Source organism: Sinocyclocheilus anshuiensis, unplaced genomic scaffold (assembly GCF_001515605.1).
Source record: "Sinocyclocheilus anshuiensis isolate Anshui unplaced genomic scaffold, SAMN03320099.WGS_v1.1 scaffold283, whole genome shotgun sequence".
Lineage (NCBI taxonomy): Eukaryota > Metazoa > Chordata > Actinopteri > Cypriniformes > Cyprinidae > Sinocyclocheilus > Sinocyclocheilus anshuiensis.
Genome location: NW_015549605.1, coordinates 5442428 through 5466233, shown reverse-complemented (window position 1 = coordinate 5466233; position 23806 = coordinate 5442428). Strand labels below are relative to the sequence as shown.

General features: G+C 34.6%; 1 protein-coding gene across 3 annotated transcripts in view; it reads right to left on the bottom strand.

The window, feature by feature from the left end:
• The window catches only part of LOC107658951 (cGMP-inhibited 3',5'-cyclic phosphodiesterase A), a 97478-nt gene that overhangs the window by 8558 nt on the left and 65114 nt on the right, over positions 1–23806 (bottom strand). For 2 of the 3 annotated variants that reach the window (XM_016447686.1, XM_016447687.1), the window contains 9 exons: positions 13502–13659; positions 9701–9822; positions 9403–9619; positions 5885–5958; positions 5539–5684; positions 3865–4002; positions 2752–2863; positions 2448–2549; positions 1220–1419 (listed from right to left, as the gene is read on the bottom strand). In XM_016447686.1, coding sequence (XP_016303172.1) covers positions 1220–1419; positions 2448–2549; positions 2752–2863; positions 3865–4002; positions 5539–5684; positions 5885–5958; positions 9403–9619; positions 9701–9822; positions 13502–13659 — 1269 coding nt within the window. The remainder of the gene's footprint in view (positions 1–1219; positions 1420–2447; positions 2550–2751; positions 2864–3864; positions 4003–5538; positions 5685–5884; positions 5959–9402; positions 9620–9700; positions 9823–13501; positions 13660–23806) is intronic. The other variant, XM_016447688.1, reaches the window with a different exon arrangement.

The following is a 23806-nucleotide window of genomic DNA, read 5'->3' as shown; positions in this document are numbered from 1 at the left end:
GTATATATATATATATATATATATATATATATATACACACACATACAAACATATTCTACTGGTTTGTATAATTACTATAATTATTCTAAGTGTGGAATAATTAAGAATTTTTGATGTTTTTAAAGACCACTCTACTGCTCACCAAGTCTTCATTTATTTGATCAAAATACAGCAAAAACAGTAATATTATGAAATATTATTACAATTTCAAATAACTGTTTTATATTTGAATATATAGTAAAATGCAATTTATTTCTGTGATCAAATGAATTTTCAGTATCATTATTCCAGTCTTTAGTGTCACAACATGATCCTTCAGAAATCACTCTAATATGCTGATTAATATGCTGTTAAAGAAACATTACTGATTATTATCAATTTTAAAAACACTTTACTATATTTATACAGAAACAATGATATATTACTATTGAAATGTTTGGGGTGTGTATTAAAAAACAAAATGCTTTTATTCAGCAAGGATGCATTAAATTAATCAAAAGTGACAGTAAAAACATTTATAATGTTACAAAGGATTCTATTTCAAATAAATGCTGTTCTTATGAATGTTCTATTCATCAAAGAATTCAGAAAAATAAAAAACAAATTCCACAAAATATTAAGCAGCAATAATAACTGATGACCAATAATAACTGAGCAGCAAATTAGCATATTAGAATGATTTCTGATTCAGGATAATGTGACACTGAAGACTGGAGTAATGATGCTGAAAATTCAGCTTTGATCACAGGAATAAATTACATTTTAATATACATTCAAATAGAAAATAGTTATTTCAAACTGTAATAATATTTCACAGTTTTACTGTTTTTAAATTTATTTTTGATCAAATAAATGCAGCATGTGCATATACATATATGTATAAATGTAATGAATTATTATGTATAAGTATACACATAGTAGTTCATTACACCTGTCAAATTTGTAAAAGCTTCTATACTTCACAGTATTTTTAAATATAAGGCAAACACCAGTCTTCTTCGTTTCTTGATTTGATTAAATCACATACATTATTGTTAATTATTATAGAAGGTACTTTAGTAATTTATTCTACCTCTGAATTAGTATAAGTACCTCTATGATTCCTAAGAACGCGTGAGGTGTGCTTAATATTACAATACGAGGAAATCAGTGCTCCTTGTAAACACTTCAAGGGAAAACCATGGCCTGGACTGAAAGCAGAACGGCTGTGATGTGTCACCTGAGGAGCGCTGGTGGCCACCAGGAAGGCGTTGGTCCTGCCGGGATGGTCGTAGTCATGCATGGCGGCTGCTACGTAGAGCGCCATCAGCTCCAGAGCGGGGATGAGGCCCGACAGACAGCCGTGACCCTCCTCCTCTGCAGGATACGTCCTGGACATCAGGTACCTTGTGTGGCCGAGAGCGAGTCCACCGTCAGAGTCTAAACACAGACAGAGCCATTAACAATCTTTATATGCCTTCAAACACTGATGCAGCATTATATTTTGTTTATCTTTTTTTTGTTTTGTTTATTTTGTTTGTTTGAACCTACACTGTAAGAATTGATTTCAAATTGAGTATGTTTTACAATAAAATGCTATTTCAGTTCACATTTAATTTAATGTAATTGTTTGTAAAATTTATCTGAGTGAAAATTGTTTCTATGCCAATGTTTTTAATGTAAACCACTCATAATTTAGTTTTCATAATCATCTCTCTTACAATTAAATACTGAAATAAATTTGCCATATGATCTACTTTACTGAATAATGACAAAGAAATGGCAAGTAACATATTGAATTAAATGTTAAATTTTGAAGTAGAAAGACTGAAATGGTATTTCTTTTTAATTGTATTCCAATAATCTTTATTTACTTCAAAAAACTTTAAAAAATCAATCAATCAATAAATAAATAAATAAAAATTTGCAGTGTACATATAAATGAGCACTGATATATGCATATGAAAAGAAAACTGCAGATTAGTTCACACTTTATAATAGGTATTCATCATAAATAGTTATATTATTGTTATTCATTTAAAATTGTTTTAGTAATTCGACAAAAACTACAAACAAATTACAAAAACAAATATATAAAAAGCTTTTTATTTCATCTAGTTGGCAAGGCAGCACTTCTCAACTTATAGTAAAATATCTAAAATTAAAATAAAAGACAAAAACACAAAATTACTTAAACTTTACATAAAATTGAAATGACAACATAAATATACAAACTGATTTAAATATGAATAAAAACTATAATAACATCTCAATGATACTGAAATAACACTGATGCCTCACAGGACCATAGTGTTACATATATAAACAGAGAACATATAAACATATAAAATACACTTATCTAGTCTATATAAAAAGTAGTAATCAAACTAAATCTATACTTTAGAATTACAGGCATGAAGTGATTTCTATTGTAACGTATCCAGACAGTGATGAAGTGTGATTCTTACCCGAGTCACTCAGTGATGTCAGTGTAGGTAAACCAGGCACAGGCTGGGTCGTGAGGTACCAAACCGCATGGAGGACGTCTGTGGCATGAATCCTGTTGTGATCTGTGGAGGAAGACGAGATTTAATACGGTAAACTACCACTAGAGGGAGATACAACACACCACAAAGAAGCAGAAGTGATGATTTAGGGCAATTTATTCCTCTGGAGGTGAAGCTGCCTGCGCACAGCATCTGTTGTACATCATCAGTTATTTCACTGTTAACATATTTCTGTACACATGTCTCCTGCAGCACGAGGACTCACATGGGATGTCCCTGTATCCGTTCTCCAGAGCGTGGAAATAGTTCATGAACTCCCTCACCGGAATCCTGAACGTCTCGAAGAGTCCCGTATCCGCAAACAACCGGTAAGACACCTAACCCACAGAGAAAAGAGTTAAACCTCTCAACCATGCTAGAAATTAAACAAAACCGTAATGCTACGGTTTCTCAAATGGACACATGGTTTTTATATACATGCAAATACTTATTCTTATGTTCAAATATTCATTGTGTTTGTCATGTTTGCATATTTAACGATTTTTGTTATGTTATGCAAAATTTTCAACTATTGAGAATGCACACTATCCAATGAAACTCATTTTTATTATTTAATAAAATGTAATATAAAATAAAATGAATTAAAAAATATACTACAAAATAGAAAACATGCACTAATGAACAACTATTTTACACGTGTGTATTCAATAATATTTACTAAACATTTAATATAATAAAAATATAAATACAAAACAAAAAAAGGTGCTCTATGCACTAGCACTTTATTTATTGTTTAATAAAATGTATTGTTTAATCATTATCATTCAATCTTCCTGGCCTTAACATTTAGACATAAAAACAATGCACAAAAAGTACCAAAAAGTTTTAATAAATTTAATAAACATGTACTATCCAATGACACTAATTTTTTCTATGAAATAAAACATATTCAAACATACAAACATATAATGCAAAAAAATAAAAAAATAAAATAAAACATTAGAAAATGAATTATTGGACAATTCTTTTAAGTTTGTTTATTCAATAATATTTACTAAAAAGTTTATATAATAAAATATATTAAACATATAATTGTAAAAATAGAAAATGTGCTCAATGTACTGACACCGTGTTATTGTTTAATAAAATGTGATATTTAATCATTGTCATTTAATCATCTTGGCCTCAAGTAAAAAAAATAACAAATAAATAAACATACACTTTCCACTGAGACTCATTTTTATTATTTAATCATAATGGTCAAATGTAATCACCCTGGCCTCACTGGTGTCAGATCGTACATGTGTTGTTGAGAGAAGTTTGATTTGTTGATCAGTGTGTGTGTACTCTTGATCTCCACTAGATGTCAGTGTGTCACCTGGCTGAGGATGCAGCCGCATCTGCCGTTGGTTTTCTCCACCAGACTGAAGATGGGGAAGTTCCAGTTGTTGATCTGACTCATGAGGGGCTCCAGGCCCTCCATCACCAGCGGCTCCGGGGCCAAGATGGGCTTATCCTGCGGAGGAAATGATTTCAGATCACAGACGGTGCCACCTTACACCAAAAAACCCACTAGACATAACTGGAATTACTACAAAATCAAGTGGCACATATGAAACTACTACAGACAGCAGTTAAAACAGCATATAACACAAAAAGAGTCTGGCATCAAACCACAGCGAAAACAAATCAAATGCTCAGTGATTAGTTTTGATGACTATTTGATGCCAGTTTAGCTTTACTGGAACAAACAACCCTGAGAATTGCACGTAACAAAGCTATTGCCGTATTTTTGTGCATTATATTTTCTGCAGATTGCATGCATATACTGCATATTTTATGCAACACTTTATACTGTGTATTTTTACTGCTTGTAGGTCCTCTAACACTCACCAGAAAAATGAGATGAAAATACAACATATAACAATAAAAAATATGCACTGTACACTGACAATCATTTTTATTATTTAACAAAATGTATTATTTAATCATAATGGTCAAATTTCAGCCATTTAATTATCCAGGCCTCAACATTTAGACATACAAATGCATAAAAAGTAAAAAAAACAAAAACATAATAATGCAAAACATAATGATATCTAATAATATCTAATAGTCTGGCTGATATAATAACAATCAAAGAACTGTTTTATATTTGAATAAATAGTCAAATGTAATTTATTTCTGTGATCAAATGAATTTTCAGCATCATTATTATACATTTATACAACTTATATTTAACAAATAAAAAGTACACAAAGTTGCTAAATTTAAATAATAATCTTTTTACACGTTTATTCAATAAACTTTACTAAAAAATGTAATTATATAATAAACAAATATAAAATATAATTAAAATTAAATATAATATATAACAAATATAATAAAAAAATAGAAAATATGTTCTATGTACTTTTATTGTTTAATAAAATACATTTAATCATTAACATTTAATAATCCTGGCCTCAAAATTACATAAAAACAATGCATAAAAAGTATTTAAGCATAAAAAGATTTAAATAAAAAAAAATATATATATAAAAATTCACTATCCACTGTTACTCAATTTTATAGTTTAATAAAATGTATTGTTTAATCATTATCATTTCATAAAAAAAAAAAAAAAAACATAAAAATACAAAAAATGTTGACAGCAATTTCTAGCAGGGAGGCCAATATACTAAAGCATATACAAAAAAAATTAAATTAAAAAATGTAAAAAAATTAAAAGAAAGTTGCAAAATTTTAACGAACAATTATTTTATATTATTTTACAGTGTTTAGTTTTGATGACAATTTGATGACAGTTTATTTAACTGGATGAAATATACCCTGAGAATTGCACATTAACTCTTATTTATTTACTATGCTATTGCAGTATTTTTGTGCATTATACGTTTTATGCATATTATATGCATACTGCATATTTTATGCAACTCTTCATACTGTGTATTTTTACTGCTTGTAGCCATGCAACACTGAACAGAATAAAAATCTACCTGCCTGAACTAAATTGCAGTGATAAAAAATCAATTTGTGGTGTTTACTGTACCTCCGGTGGGATGAGAGCGGTCAGTGGGAACGTCCCGCAGGCTTTCCTGTGACCTTCTCTGTCTTCGTTCTGTGCAAAGTTGCTGCTGTCACTGTGGTTGGTCTCATAGGTGCTGTCATAGTCTGACGACATTATCAGCGGCTCGTCTGCAAGGTTATTGAAAAACCTGATCACACCTCTCGTCATATTTCACGTTGGAGCAGACCGACAGCTCTGAAAGACTCGTAAAGACACCAATTACATATGAATTCAGATTCAATCCAGGATCCAGCTGTAATATCGCAGATCACAACAGCAAAATGGATCGTAAGTGAAATGCATCTAAATGCTAATTCAGCGGCGGTACCTGGCTGTTGGGTTCGGTCTCCTGCGTCTATGGATCCGTCCCCGTGTCTCAGTTTACTGTTCGGTCTTCCACAGCTACAGCACACACAATAATCATACAGAAACACAGGAAAATAAACATTCCAAAAGCTCATCAAATTTCATCATTTTCACAAGAGAATCAAGTCCTTCTTTCTTTCTTTCCTTCTTGTTTTATTAAAGGTTGTTTTTTTGCATTTATTTACTTTTGTGTTGCAGTTTAACAACAACAACAAGAAAAACTGGTTTTATTGTGGATGATTTATCAGTTAATGTTATTCCAAATAAATTCACAATGAATAAAACAGTAAATTAAAATATATCAAATATATCAATTTGCATATATTTAATTATATTGCATAATCCATTATTTATTTATTTATTTATTTTATACGGTTTTTGATGTTGTTTTGCTTTTGTGTTGCATTTTAACAACAACAACAACAACAACAACAATTTACTTTTTCAGTACATGTTCCTGGTCTTACAGTGCATGATTTGTCACGATTTATTCCAAATCAATTAAAATAAACAAACAAACAAATAAATAAAATTGAATAATTTTCACATTCTTATTTATGTAATGTTTTATTAAATGTTTTCTTGGCCTTTATTCGTTTTTTGGGTTGCATTTTAACAACAACAACAACAACAATTAATAATATAATATAATATAATATAATATAATATATAACAATATTTAATATTTTATTAAAGTTTTGTTTTTTAATTTAATTGAATCAATTCCCAATGATTAAAATCAACTCACATACTACTTTTTTCCCCCTCACAGAATATCCTGCTTCACTCAGAAATAAGCCACATAATGACAGAAAAATGTGTTGCGAATGCCATTTCATGTTGACTTTAGGAACACTCCTTTAAGAACAAGAAAAAGCCACTATCCATCATCGCAGGCACTGGAATCTGTTCATTATGCTTCATGTTTTTATGCTTTATGAGTTAGGAAAGCCAGGAAACGGCTGATGCGTGCATACTGTATGCATTTCATGATTGCATATTTTAATATTTTGCATTGAAATTGAGAGGCGTCCTCTCTGGGTGACTAACCCCTGCTGATGTGTGCTGTGTGTGTGTGTCGCTGTTGTTTAGTTGAGCTCTCTGAAATTGCGGGCCAGACAGAACCTAATCAAGCTGTTCCTCTGTGCCCAGCGTTCATTACGGGCCAAGGGAAAGGTGACCTTGTCCCATCGCCAGGACATTAGTGATCACTGTGAGTAAAACCGATAGAGAGAGAGAGAGAGAGAGAGAGAGAGAGAGAGAGAGGGATGGCAGATCTGACCGTGTACGTCCATCTGTTGATATTTAGACACAATGTTGGGTATTTTTCACAGTTAATGATCAGTGGTTGTCCAGTAACCACATAACGGCCTGAAGCTGCAGTCCGCTCTTGTACTACATGCAGGGCCACAGGATACGCTCAGATCTTTGGAAACAGCGACCAGAGCGATAAATTAGGCACAAAATTAATATGAACTCGCTGTCCGCTCTTAAAATTACTCATTAGTAGTCCTGCATGGAATCCAAACAAGCTAAATTCCTCAAAAAGACTTGTTAAGTGAAAAAAATCGACACATTTCCTGGTACATTAAGGATGACTTATGCAACAGCGGTCGATTATATTGTTTGGGTAACTCTTTAATCAAAGGCTGGGCTTTACAACTGGTGTGGTGTGTTCTCTGCTGTAAAACGACATGACATGACAGTTGCACATATTTAAAGATAAATGAAGTGACTATAACTAGACGAGTATAACAGCAGTTCTGAATTAAATTAAAGCAAGAGTTGTTATTAAAAACAGATATGATATCAAGTATAAAAATTGCTGTAAGAGATTTAAACAAAAATAGATATGAAAATTAATATCTAAAATATGTGAATTACATTAAGAAAATAAGAAATTATTAATTTGAGTTTTGTGGGTGTTACACCTGCATGTTTGTTTATTAAATATTTTGGATAGTATAAAAATAAAAAAGTTTATTTTAAATAAACTGATGCAGGAGTTTTTTGATAGATATATCTAATAGATATGACTATTTCAATTATGAGAATTAAATTATTTATATGCAGATTTAAACAAAAATAGATATGAAAATTAATATCTAAAATATGTGAATTACATTAAGAAATTAAGAAATTATTAATTATAGTTTTGTGGGTGCTACACCTTCATGTTTGTTTATTAAATATTTTGGGTAATGTAATAAAAATATTGTTTTTTTTTAAACTGCAGCAAGATTTAAAAAAAAGAAACAGATATGAAAATTAATATTTCAAGTATGAGAATTAAATTATTTATATGCAAATGTTAAATTATAGTTTTGTGGGTGCTACACCTGTATGTTTGTTTATTAAATATTTTGAGTAATGTAATAAAATATTTTTGAAAAACCACAAGATTTTTTTTAAATAAACAGAGATATGAAAATTAATATTTCAAGTATGAAAATGTAATAATTTACATGCAAATATGAAATTATAGTTTTGTGGGTGCTACACCTGCAGGTCTATTAAATATCTTGGATTATATAACAAAAGTTCATTTAAACTAAATTGCCAAGAGAGTTTTTAACAAAAATAGATATGGAAATGAATATTTCTAATATGAGAATTAACTTCTTAATAAACAAATATGAAATTACAGATTTAAGTTCTGTGGACGCTACACCTGCATGTTTATTAAATATTTTGAATATTATAATAAAATTCATTTGAAATATATTGCCATGAGTGTTTTTAACAAACACAGATATGAAAATGAATATTTAAAGTATGAAAATTAAATGAATGTGCAAATATGAAATTATAGATTATAGAGTTCTGTGGATGATCCAATATTTTGGAAGATATAATAAAAATTACATAATAAATTACAGGAAAAATGGATATGAAATAACTATTTAAATCATAAGAAGCAGATGATTAATATGCAAGCATAAAATGACAGAGTAAAAGTTCTGTGGGCGCAACACCTGCATGTTAATTTTTTAAATATTAGTGCTGGGCAACGATTAATCACGATTAATCACATCCAAAATAAAAGTTTTTGTGTACGTAATATTCTTATGTACTGTGTATATTTATTATGTATATATAAATACACACACATGCATGTACATATTTAAGAAAAATATGTTATGTTTATATATTAAATATATTTATATATATAAATGATATGAATATAAATATATACATGTAAATATTTTCTTAATATATATTGTATGTGTGTTTCTTTATATATAAATAATAAATATACACAGCACACACACATATAATATGTACACAAAAAGTTTTATTTTGGATGCGATTAATCGCGATTAATAGTTGCTCAGCACTATTAAATATTTTTGGATAATTTAACAGTGCTTTCGGATGCCAATACAACTGCAGTACTCTCAAGCTCTGCTTAAAACTGAATGAATTTCCCTAAAAAATCAGTGCACACGTGTGAAGCTGAGCAGAATGGTGGAGTTTTACCTGCTACAAAGTGGAGGTGGCACCCATTGTGAGGTGCTGGAGCTGGGGGAGCTCTGACTGTGGGTTAAGGCTTTGTGGGGGCTCTGTGGTGGTGGAAGCTCAGCGTCAGGCAGCTCCACTGAAGGACTTTTGTTGGTGGGGCTGGTGAGCGGAGTGCCCTGGACTGGAGGGGAGTGGCAGGGCGAAGCCAGAGGTGAGATGTTGGAAGAAGGGTAACCTGTCAGAGAGCAGAGGAATCACACTGGCACTGTCAGAGCCCATTTATCTCCTTTCCCTCCACACACACACAGCGCTGTACCTCTTCGGCTCTTGCTATAGATGTGGTTGGTGGTGGAGGAGGCAGCGTATGAAGCGGACATGGACCTGCTCTTGGAAAGGCTAAGCATAACAGAGTTGTTCCATGAATCACTGTTCACCAAACTGCAAAAGAGGAGAAAACGCATGATTTAGATATTAATGTTGTTTTTTTTTGCCAAAGAGATGTTGGTTTTGTTGTTTAGACTTCAGTATTTTAGCATATTTATATAGTTATATGTGTTGCCGTGCTGAGGTAATATATAGTGTATATATAGCTAATATTTTGAATTAGAATTAGATATATAGTTAATATTTTCCATTAGATTTAAATTTATTTTTTAATTTTTGTTTTCTTTTTTCTTTTTAGTCATTTTGCTGTGTTTTAGTTTTTTTTATATGTCTATATACTATACTATACTATAGTTTATCAAGTTTTGTTTTAATGTTTAGTTTTAGTTTATTTATAGTTATTTTAGCACTTAAAGATGAAAATACATGATTATTATTTTATGCTTCAAGCTGTTAAAATGTTTAATTTCTTAATGTCTACATGGATTTTATTTTGTTTAGTGTTTAGTTTTAGTCATTTTAGTGCTTCAAGAGGAAAACACATGGTTTTATATATATATATATATATATAAGCTTCAGCTCGGATCCACTGTTTCTCATCTTTCTCTTGAAAATATCCCATAGATTCCATATGGGCTTCAGGTCAGGCATGTTGGCCTGACCAATCAAGTACAGTAATATCATGGTCAGCAAAGCACTTGGAAGTGGTTTTGGCACTGTGGGCAGGTGCTAAGTCCTGCTGGAAAAGGAAATCAGCATCTCCATAAAGCTTGTCAGCAGATGAAAGCATAAAGTGCTACAAAATCTCCTGGTAGCATTGACTTTGGACTTGATAAAACACAATGGAACAACACGCAGACGTCACGGCACCGGTCATCCCTGTTGCTTGTGCACCTTTTCCTACCCAATTTCTTCCTTCTCGTCAACTTTGCATTTACTATGTTTGATACAGCACTCTGTGAACAGCCACCCCTTTCAAGTAATGAGCTTCTGTGAATTAACCTCTTTGTGGAGGGTGTCAATGATTCTCTTCAACCAGTGAAAAAAAAAAAAAACTTTTTCACGATATTCTAATTTTTCTTAGATGCACCTGTATATATATATATATATATATATATATATGTGTGTGTGTGTGTGTGTGTGTGTGTGCATTCTTTTTTCATATTTTGATCTACATTTCATTTAAACATTTTTTTTTATTTGAATGTGTTATTTTGTTATTATAATTTCGTTGTGTGTTTGTCTTTTTTATTTATAATTATTTTAGTACTTCAAGAGGAAAACACACACACACACACAAATATATATATATATATATGTGTGTGTGTGTATTCACACACATTTCATTTAATTTGTTTTATTTTTTTTTCATTTTAATGTTATTTTTAGTAATTTTGTTGTGTTTTTACTATCATTTTTTTTTATTTCTATATAGGTTTATCCAAGTTTTAGTGTTACGTTTTACTTTTAGTACTTCAACTTAACTTGTATTTTTCAGTTTAATTTCAGTTTAAGTAATTATTTTTTAAATTATTTATTTATTTTTGTTTTATTTTCAGTTAGCAATAACAACCCTGCTCCAGTGTTTATTTATCCCACTATCATTGTGTCCTCGATGAAGACACTTCACTTTAACTCAACACGGCATAACCTTTTTCCTCTCAAGAGGCGAACTTGTAAATGAGAAAGTTCACAATGCTCTTTTTCTGTGGTTAAAACAGTCCAAGTGGCTTATTTTTGGAGAGGAATTTAAACTTGAATTTTTCTGCCAACTTTAAAAAAGAAAGGGAGCGGAACAGGCCTCCTGCTGTGGGAACACTCTTCAGATATCCATTAAGACGCTGCGCAGGAGACCCGCCACTTTAAAACCAGCCTCAACATGGTAATGCAGGCAACCCTGTGACCCTCCAGTTTTCACCGGGGCTTTTATTTCGACAGGGCCCAAATGTAAACACAAGTCGGGCTCTCGAGTCTCCAGGAAGCCTCTTTAAACTCTCTGTCTACACAGTGCAGATGGCTATCTGGATATCAGTATTAATGGGCTGAACTTTAGCTGGTCTGTATAACTCGAGCTGAAATAAGAGATATAAAGGTGGAGAAATGCCCAAAGACGGACATTATAAAATTTGAATCATACATTGGGATGGAGTGAGTAAGATGGCGTGGAGGAGCTCTGGAAAGTTCAAGTGCTTGACAGCGATCCGCAACAGCTGTGCGAAACACTAACTGACGAGACAATGATGACAAACAAAACTAAATGAGGGCAAACGGATAAAAGTGCTGTCAGGTAAATCCTGAGAAACTCTCCGTGGACTCATATTTTCCGAACGTATGTATTGTTGCTTCAAAACACTTCATACGGCGAGCCGGGAAGTATTTGGACAAACGTGCAAATGTCATTGCATTAGATTACTAAATATCAAATCAATTTAGACTGCACAAGCGTACAAACAAAACATTTCATGAAAAAGGCTGTTTGTTACGTTTGACATAATAAAACAATACATAAAATGCTTCACAATGAAGCAAATGGACGCTTTTGTGTTTGTAAAGCATTTCTCTGCTAGGACACCTGTCTTCATATACATATATAGTGTATGCACTAAAAAAACGAAAACACCAAAGACACTGAACAAAAATGAAGGAAGATGGTGAAAAGATTCTGGGCTGGTCACCAAAAGTATGAAGAAACACATAAAGCTTGATGATATCACTGTATCAATCCTCTGCAGTGAATGGGTGCTGTCAGAATCAGAGTCTAAACAGCTGATAAAAACATCACAATAATCCACACCACTCCAGTCCAGCAATTGACATCTTGAGAAGCAAAAAGCTGTGTGTTTGTAAGAAACAAATACCACTTCCTCCAGTGAAAAAGTCCATCCCCTGTTGTCTCTCACATCAAAATCCAGCCACATATTTATATAGAGCTGGTTTGGACTGTTTTGCTTGCAAACAGCTCTTGATCTGTGCAGATTTCTCTCCTGATTCAGATGAGACGACTTTTCCAATGAAGAAAGCAATATTATGGATTATGGACTCATATTTTAGTCAGAAGCAACAGTTTGAAGTTAAAAACACCTTAATGAACATATAGACATAAAAATAAATATAAAATATTACAAATTGTCAAAAAATAAAATATAAAAAATTATTTAAACTGTAAAAATAATATCAGTAATAGTAATAATAATAATAATAATAATAATAGCATCCCAATTATGCTAAAATAACAGTAAATTATCAATATTTTAAATTTTGTGTGGATTATCCCTTTGAATTCAAAGTAATGCAATGCAGATTACAGTAGAACAGAAACCAAAGCAACTGTCAGTCAGTTTTCTCTTGCAGGTCAACTAGCGTCATGGAGAAACAATAGTTTGGAAAGAATTTTGCTGAGAACGTTTCAGCATGTTTGTCATCTGAATAACACATCTGGTTTAATGGCACATTTAATATATTTCAAAGATGTTTGGACTCTCATTCTGACGGCACCCATTCACTGCAGTGGACCCATTGGTGAACAAGTGATGGAATGTTACATTTCTCCAAATCTGATGAAGAAACAAACTCATCTACATCTTTGATGGCCTGAGGGTGAGAGCATTTCAGCAAATTTGCATTTTTGGGCGAACTATTCCTTTAAGTCATGTTCATTTGTAAGATAGTTTGATGAACTAAGTGACTAAATGTAAACACAGATTGTTCTGGATAAGAACAGGGTGTTTATTACCTGCTGGAAGGGCCATCGTGAGGTGCTTTGATGCTGGCACTGCGGTCCCGTCTGACTGGCCCGGGTTCGAGGGTGGGCAGGCCCGTGGCTGAGGTGGTGGTGGTCCACGTGGAAGAAATGCGTCTCAAAAGCCCTGGAGGCAAACTCCGCCTCAAACACTGTTATTTAAAGAGAACACACATCAAGTTTAGACTAAAACAATGTTGACAGTGGAGCAAAACACTTACAGTCACAAATTCTCCACTAAGGTCAGTTTTGAAGCTTGTCAAAAGTCACATCACCAATTATTGGTCAGGTTGGGTTACATCCATAGTGCCGTTCAGGGTTTTGTTCATCGATTTTCCCCATTCCTTTCATTTTCTATTGCCCCGAGGTTGTATTTTCTCACCCTTCCCTCTCCAGCGCGGACACTTCCCTCATCTCTCCCACTAAGACTTTAATCAAATTATCCCTACCCGACCTTGCGTCCAACTGAGGTGACACATACAGTACAAGCTGAAGCACATCCACACAGTACAATCAATCAATCAATCAGGCTAACTCTTGGAAAAAGTATACAGCTGGCTCAAAAATGAGACTAACTTAATCTTGCCCCTGTTTTCAAAAAAAAAAAAAAAAAAACATTCTGGTGTCATTTACTCACCCTCAGACAAAAGAAATGCACAGAGCTTTGAAACCTACATAAAAATTAATAAAACCTATATAGGCATATTTAAAATAAAAACAAAACACACTATAACAACTAAAACTTTAACTAAAATTAAAAGTAAATATAAATTATAAATATTTAAAAATAATATAAATAAATATAATTAAAATATAGAAATAAACATTCAAAATATTAATAAAAACTATATATATATATATATATATATATATAAATGCTAAATTTGTTACATTATTAAATTAATTAATAAAATGAATGAACAAAGTTATATAGAAATATTTTTTTAATTTAATAGAAATCACAAAAACAACTTTGAGAACTGCATTACCCTGAGAGTTAGGGCAGGGAAGAAACTCCTGACAGCAGCATGAATATTTTAGATGCAGAGCAGGGCTCCGGCCCACGTAGAGAAGCAGAGGGCACATCCGCGCGCCCCCGACCCTAATCTCCCAACCGCCCTGAGTGCATGCCCTGGGCATTCTGAGAGACCAGTGCCGTCCCATTACAGACATGTGCGGTGAGCGCCGGGGTCAGAAGTCACAAATCGCATGTGTATTTTTAACTCCGGGAAATTCTCATGCAACAATCTACAGCCACAAACATGAAAACATCTGCGTCTGATATTAATTCAGCCAGAGCGGCTGTCAGCTGGAGTTGGGAGGAAGATGTTTGAGTGGATGTAGCAGGCCTCATGTCTGGGAAGCTGCTCGGGACGTGCCGTGGCGCAGACAGACTGTCAGGGTTGCAGATGTTCAGCGCTCAGGCGTCTGCGAGCCAAGTCTCGTCTGATCAGGGTTCTGCGGTGTCCAGTTGAACCAGCTTCTCCAGCCGGTGTGACAGCTGGGAGCTTTGTTCCCTATCACAGTCTGAACTAACCAATATGAGGGAATCTAACAATTAAAAAATAAAAATTAAGCTTTTTTAGGATTATTAAGGTGCATTATGCTATCATTTTCTAAGCCCCAAATTCTTTACTACAGTAAAAATGATCACAATTTAAAAACTGTATGGTCTCAAGTGGTGTGCAAAAAAGTAAAAAAAAAAATAAAATATATTATTTAAATGATAAAGCAATTATACATCTTTTGTAGCATTTTTGTGCCGTTTTAAGTATTTTTTTAAATTATTTATTGTTAGGATTATTATTAATTTAAAAACATTAATTACTTTTACTGCATTAATGTGCTTAATTGTCCATCAACATTCAAATAAATAATTGTCAAGAACGATCAAGAACATGACTATATATTATATTATATTCAGTTAAAAAAACTAAGCTATTTTAGGATTATTAAGGTGCATTATGCAATTATTTTCTTAAAAAATTAAGGACATTTACCCTTCCGAATTGTTTAGCATAATGCAAAATTATCACAATTTAAAAACTGTATTGTCTTTACTAGAATGCAAAACAAACGAACAAAAAATATTATATATTATTTAATAAATAAAGCAATTAAACATCTTGGTAGTATTGTTTTGTGATGCCTTTATACTGGTTTAAAAGATTATTAATTTATTATTATTATTAAAATTAATCATAAAAATCCATTAAAAATAAATAAATAAATGCTCCTATAAAAAAGGCCTTGTTTTCTTTATGCAAAACATAATTACTTAATTTTTACCTTTAAATTTGGGATGTAGGACCCAGAGGTGGGGGACTCGAGTCACATGACTTGACTTGAGTCTGACTCGAGTCGCAAATGGAAAACACCGATAACGGCATTTACCTGTTGTCTGCAGCGTTGTGTTCTTTTCTCAGTGATAACTACAAGGAGATTTAGTCAGATTTTCACACACTTTCTATTGCGTAAAATGTGCATTTACATTCCATCTCCGTTATCATGAAACCTACTACACGGCACAACACACACACAACAAAAACAGCTCCGAACACGGCATCCTCCATTCATCGGTTGTTGATGTTTGTAAATGCCGCGAATAAAGATGTCGCTGTCGGCCACTTCAGAGTTCCTGCTGCCGGTGCGAATGCAACCAGGAAAACGGCCCGAGGGAAAAATTGGTTTTCTAGAAACAACCCTGCTGGCTAGTTCCTAGAACTATGCGGTGCGAAAGTGCCTAATATAATATAATATAATACTAAACTGGAAAAAAAACAAAAAAAACAAATACAGGCATAATAAGAACCACGAAGTTGTTTGTAAATAAGCAAATATACTAACTATAGTAATAAAATATATAAAGGACCACCACATTTTAAGTAAATAAATAAACACAGGTAAGTAAAGAAAATATAACTTCCTTTAAGTCACTAGAGTACCAAGTGAGCCCAGCTACGCCACTGATGTCCCCTCAAAAAAATAGGTGCATGATGCCTCTGGGTGGACAGGAGGTACAGAATGGTAATAGAGCAGCAGAAAAGACAGCGCAGAGGCAGACAGCGAATAAGACACAATGGAATCAGACAGGTAAGGGCTAGGTTAGTTTCTTGCGGATGTGAATATGTTCCGGCACATCTAGCCTAAGGCACGTCCTTCTGGAGGAGAGTGCGTTCTGTGCAGACTTACCATGATATAATGACGCTGCATTTCTGACTTCTCACTGGCCAGCTTGTCACATTCGAGCTTCAGACTGGAGAGAGAAAAGAAAGACTGGTCAATGAAAAAAAATGTAGACAGTAGACATATATTATGCAACAGAGGCCGGTTCAGAATGCAGTTCAGAATGCTTCAGTTTTTACAATTGCTTTACATTGTTTTAAAGATTTTTCTTTTGGCTTCTTCACATTCTATTCAGTAAATAGGGAGAGGAATTTATTGTTATAACCTGTTTATTTTAGGAAAACCATACAAAAATGTCTTTATTATGTATCACATCTATAGGCTCTGAAAACAGCAAATAAGGGTCACCGATTTTCAGAGGTGGGGGAATCAAGTCACATGACTTGACTCGAGTCGCAAATTTAAGGACTTTTGACTTGCTTGACTAAATAAAGAAAATGACTTGACTTGGACTTGAGATCCAGTGACTTGAGACTTGACTTGACTTGACCTTCATGACTTGGCAGGACTTGACTTTATAACAACTCTAATTACTATTATAAATCATTGCGACATAATTTGGTAAACAAAATGCAAGCCACTGAACCAGCGGCAGAAGTCGCAAATTTAAGGACTTGTGACTTGCTTGACTAAATAAAGAAAATGACTTGACTTGACTTGGACTTGAGATCCAGTGACTTGAGACTTGACGTGACTTGACCTTCATGACTCGGCAGGACTTGACTTTATAACAACTCTAATTATTATTATAAATCATTAGGACATAATTTGGTAAACAAAACGCAAGCCACTGAACTAGCGGCAGAAGTGATCCGAGTCTGCGCAGTTCATGACACTGCACGAGCACAGGAACACAGCGCACCAAAAACAGGGAGCAAGAGAATCTCCCGAGATGTTTGGATAAACACTTCGAAACTATATGCATTTACAAAGCCAGGACATCAGCACTTCAAAAAGGAAAGGTATGTAAGCTTGTTCGTTAGTTGAAGACAGCATTGGTCTTAAAATTCAGCTTAAATCTGTCATTAAATTAAAGTGATTATAAATGATTAATCTTGTGTTTGTAATTAACGACGTCAAACTTTAAATTCGCTGGCGTTTGCCTCTCAAAACAGTGCTTTAGTGTCAAGCATCCCTCTTTGTAAATCAATGTATGGAACTGTACCACGGAAACCACAGTTTTTTATCGATTAGTGATGTTTCTCTTGCACTCAAAATCCAAGATATGTTGTCAAAATGGCCCTAGTATGAGTTTTTATATTTATAACATATACGATTTTATATTAATACAATATTTAGTAATATTTTAAGCGCGGCTGCCATCAGTTCCGTTCAGCCCACAGCTAAAGAGTTACGCTCGTCTCTAAGCAACACATAGATATGTTGTCAAAATGGCCCTAGTATGAGTTTTTATATTTATAACATACGATATTTAGTAATATTTTAAGCGCGGCTGCCATCAGTTCCGTTCAGCCCACAGCTAAAGAGTTACGCTCGTCTCTAAGCAACACACTGAATACTGAACGAATCCAGGGATTTGAACGAATCGCTTGAGTGATTCAGTGGCCCAGTCTTGCTTGTTCATGAATGAATCAACTGTTTTGAATGAATCAGTTCAATGAACGCTTCTGTGATAAAGCAGGGATTTGCCATCACTTACTGGCGCCATTAATGTCATAGAGTAGGCCTATCTTTTTATTTCATATTTCTATATTCCATTTTTTTAAATTAATATTTTAAGTTCCAACGAAACAAACAGAAAACAGAAATGAAACAAAACAAAAAGCTTAGGCAGACCTTAAATGCACAGCTGTCAATTTAGTTCTTATTAAGATAAAATCAAAGAAATCGATAAGTTACAGGGGAAGATACATAAACATTAACAGCAATAGGCTTCTTGTTTTGAGCCATGACAATAGTTTTCAAGAACAATGTAGGCAATCATGCAAAGTGAAAGAAAAGGTCCAAATAGGGTGTCTATACCCGATGAAAACTTTGGGTCAATTTTATTTCTGAGCATGATATAAGGGGTGATTTGTAGTCATACTATTTTAAATTGAATAGCATGATTTGTTACACACTGAAATTCTTTAGCGTGCTCCCAGACTGAATCCTAGTCTTCGCTGGAGATATTTTGTGCAAAATCATTTTCAAACATCTGATAAATATGTGTCTCCTAGGATAGTCAAACTCAATATAACATAAATATGAGATACATATTTTTATCTTGTATTTTTATCAATATTTTCTCAATTACAGACTTATCGGTATACAAAGTAGTATTTTGCCTATATGTAAAAAGTTATATTTAAAACATTATTATTTAAAATGTATAACTAAGAAAGTTAATTTCTGAGGAAAAATTAATAAGGTCATGTGGCAAAAATATATTTGTTCCTGTTTGATACTGTGACTTGACTTGATCCTTAGCAGGACTCGACATGACTTGCTTGAGGTGAGCCACTAACTTGACTTGACTTGCTTGATTTGTTTGTACTGTGACTTGAGACTTGCTTGAGACTTGAACATGTGTGACTTGCCCCCACCTCTGACATGACCCTTGATAAGTTTCACACGATTCGCCAAATATCTGCATCAACACTGTTTACATGCATGCCACAAACATGTAGTTTAAATTGATTATCTAATACCAGTTCTGCCACCGACACATAAAAAGCCACATTACCCACAGAACCTCACAACTTTTCATTAAAACGGTACGTGCAAATTTTCCAGCAACCACTTAAGCATTTTTGCACAAACTAGCCTCCTGCAGGGAGCTCAAATCACACCCTCAACACCAGCTCACAGCATCAGTCTTCTCAACGCTCAACCCTCAAGAGATGTGAAATTGCTCCTGAAATATATTTAGCAATTTTGTTGAATATTTAAAAAAAGAAAAAATATAGTGAGTTTATATAGTTTATATAGTGACTTTTTTTAGTTACACCTGTATGCTTTACTCTTATGCACTGTAGGTAAAAAATATTTTTATTATTTATTTATTATTTGTTTTTTATTTATCTATTTACTTATTTTTATACAAATTTTACAAAACATGCTATGCCCTTGTGTTTATTTAGCTTTGATTAGATTTATACTTTATTTTACTTCTTACACTAAACATTTGTAACATTTAACATTTATATAACACACAATATCTTTAAATAGGCTAAAAAACATCAAGATACACAATTATTTTTCACTACAACGCCTTAGTAAAAACTAACAAAACCTGCAGGGAACAGTCCAGGGCCTGAGAGTGCAGTGAACCGGTCAGTTCAACAACTTTCTTTTCCTATTAGCTCTCGAATAGATTAGCATTTTAAACGTCTGCGACAAAGGTATGCGCTCGCTCGAAATCCTAACGTAGGAAAATACTGGAGGAATCGGCCTTTAAATCTTAATAGCACTTTCTAAGGCGGGGAGCTCATGCATGTATAATTCGTTAAAGGTTTCTGACCTACGGTAACTGTGTTGCATGTTTACCGGCTCTAGAAATGGACGTCCGATCAGCAGCGCTGCAGAAATGTAACACCTTAGGAAAAGTGTTTTTCTTTGCCGAGTTAAAATATACAGGAAAAGTGATTTGGGATTTATGTGAAAAAGCCCCGTTTCCTGCACCGCTGCCAAACTGGACACCCAGACAGGCCACAACTATTTGACCTTCTACGCAAATCATGTCACCATCAGTTGCGTTTCATGCCGTTTTTATTCCAATATTGACACAGCTGTAGCTCTAACAGATAAAATGCTGCTTAAAGAACCAGACTCGCTCATGTTTTTCTTCACACTGCCAAAATATCACATTATATACGCTGTGGAAAAATAATAAGGCCGGCGCTCTGAATTCTGTTCAATATCAGAGCGTAGTGCGGTGTGACCTACATATGGACCAGGTGTAATGAATGGGCTTTAATAAACATCTCTTAACGGTGTTTGCTGAGCACTGCAGCATGGGAAAAGCGCTGGAGAGACGGATAGTGACTTTTGCCTCACCTACTCTTTAAGTGCCGGCATGCATTTTTAACTGCAGTGCTGGTGAAACATTAAAAGGCTTCTGTGAGTGTGTGCGTCATTGCGTCATGTCCGCTACATTAGAGACCTGCCATGCTGGCGTGAATGAGGAAGGAACGTGTGTGCGTGTGTGTGTGTGTGATGAAAAATACAGAGCACTGGCCGTGGCAGTAAACCATTAAACACAATGGAGTCTTTTTCTTTTGTCTCAAAGTCTTCGCCGGTTCCACCAAGATAACACGAGCCATTCATGAATTGCTGCAGCAATGCTAAGAAATAATGTAAAAACACCCTAACCCGTAAAAAACCATTCATTTTCACAAACGAAAGCCTGATTGACCCGTTGCTAAGCTCCGCTCCCTGCAGGACAAGCTTTACAGAACGTCCCATAGGTATGAACGGCATGACTTTCAGTGAAATGGACTCATAAATAGACTGGATATTATTCATACATGGGCTGGAGTTGGTACATGGTGGCATGTCATATGTGATTTATCTAAATGTATAGATTACTGTTCTACTGTACTAAATGTTTTAATGTACTTTTGGATCATTTCTCAATGGAATTCTATATAAAACTATCCAAACACAGACTTCCATGCAACTCCACTATAAAAGTGTGAAAGCCCGTCTGATACTATACTGCAAAAATGTATTATCAAAGTTGTAAATAAAGATTATTGGAGTATGTTTTGCAAGAAAACACTATTTGAGTCTTTCTACTTCAGAATTTCATGATTTATTCAATGTGTTACTTGCTACTTACCTGTAATTAGTATTTGTAATATGATATTTCCTAGTTATTTTAAAATATTATTTAAAAATGCATGCTATAGATCTTATTGTGAACACTTCATCTTTGTAAATGTGTAATTAAAAAAAAAAAGTTTTGACCTCATATCTTTTAATCTAAATGTCATAACCAGATCTTCTGGTGAAAACGACACACTTCTCTCGACACACATATGCAGGGTTCTCCAATAGTTAAGTCCATTTAAACTCCACCCACACAAGCTTAAGTGAGTGTCACGCCCATATCTCAACATCCAATCAACAACAGATGCATAGAACCAATTCCTGCCCACATTTGCTGCTTTTAAAAATTCTGGAACTGGAAAAAGTGGGCAGGGCCACAACTGCAGTTGTAATTTGAAGGCGGAGCTTGGAAAAGGGCCAACTATCAATCAAACCAAAAACCAAGTCTCGCCTACATTTTTATTTGTCAATCAAGACTGGTAAATCATATTTTTAAGGTGGAGCTTAGCAAAGGGCCAATTACCAATCAAATCCCGGTACCTGAGAGGGTGTGGCCTTACCTACGGGATGTCCAGCCTCTCTCCTTTCTCTGGCACTTCCTCTCACACCTCAACATCCAATCAACAACTAACCAGGGCTGCGTTTCCCAAAAGCATCGTAAGCCTAAATTGATTGTAGCTCCATTGGTTTCAATGGGTCTACGATGTACTTAAGCTTACGATGCTTTTGGATATCACAGCCCAGAACCAAGTCATGCCCACATTTTTCTATGTCGTTAATTCATTAAACTCATATGTATATCACAATATGGGAGACAGAATCTGTCACTACTCAAAAAAAAAAAAGACTGGAAATGGGGAAAAAAGTGGGTGAGCCCACAACAGCTGCAAAGATCAGATTTGCATTTTAAGGCATGGCTTAGCAACATCCAATTAACAACTGATGCATGGAACTAAGTCCCGCCTTTATCTTTTTTTTCTTATACATTAAACTCGTATGTATGTCACAATATGGGTCTGTTGCTACTTAAAAAGTCTCTATGAACAAAATGAATGGAAATGCGTAAAGTGAGCGGAGCTGCAACAGCTGCAATGTTCAGTTGTACAGTATTTTAAAGGTGGGACTTAGCAAACGGCCAATTACCAATCAAATCCCAGTACCTGAGAAGGTGTGGCCTTACATTTGGGATGGCCAGCCTCTCTCCTTTCTCTGGTGCCTTCTCTCACATCTCAACATCCAATCAACAACAGCTGCATAGAACCAAGTCCCGCCCACATTTTTTAATGTAATTAATTCATTAAACTCATATGTACATCACAATACGGCAGAAAGAATCTGTCCCTACTTAAAAAAATGGCTGGAAATGAAAAGAAGTGGGTGAGGCCACAACAGTTGCATAGATCAGATTAGTCTTAGCAACATCCAATTAAAAACTGATGCATAGAACTAAGTGCCGTCTTTATCTTTTTTCTTTTACTTTATACTCGGATGTACGTCACAATATGGATCCGTGTCGCTACTTAAAGGGGTGGTTGACTGGGTTTTTTCTCAGGGTGCTGCAGGTGTTCGGCGGGAGGGAGGGGTCAGCCAGCAGATCTGAGATCAGTCCGTGGGCCTCGCCCATCACCGCGATGTCCACCGTCACGCTGGTGCCCGAAGACTGGACGAGAGAGACAGGAAGTGGGCGTAAGGCAGAGGTAAACGCACAGGTAGCGGGAGAGGAAGAGACAAAGGGGGGAGAGAGAAAAAGCAACGTTAGCTCATCTGCACCTCAGCGGTGACGCGATGCAGGGCTGACGTAATGGCACACTGACGCAGAGAGTGACGCCGCACTGTTACACACGGGGGAACGAGAGACACAGAGAACGAGAGAGAGAGAGAGAGAGAGATTTCGAGGGCAAGAGAGAAGGAGGTCATGAGAAGTACAGAAAGAGGACACAGTTATAACACGTCTCACACTCGGTCTTTCCTCTCTAGCCCTCAAAAACGGCCACGGGATACAGTATTCACACACACGCACGATGGAGAGAGAGAGAGAGAGAGAGAGAGAGAGAGAGAGAGAGACATCAAAAGCAGATGAAGATACGCTGTGGTTTGTAAATGCTACTGCTTCTGTTAGCTTTTAATATATGGTTTTATTCTGATTAAAGCTTTAATACAGCACAGCAACCGTACGCACGTCGATGTATAACGCTTCTCATAGCTATGTGAAAATAAGTGTATAAATGGAACAGTTCGTTGGAGCTGATCGGACGATCTGAATGAGAGAGAGAGAGGGAGAGAGAGAGAGAGAGAGAGAGATGCAGAGCGGGGGACGCGAGGAACAGTATTAAGAACCGC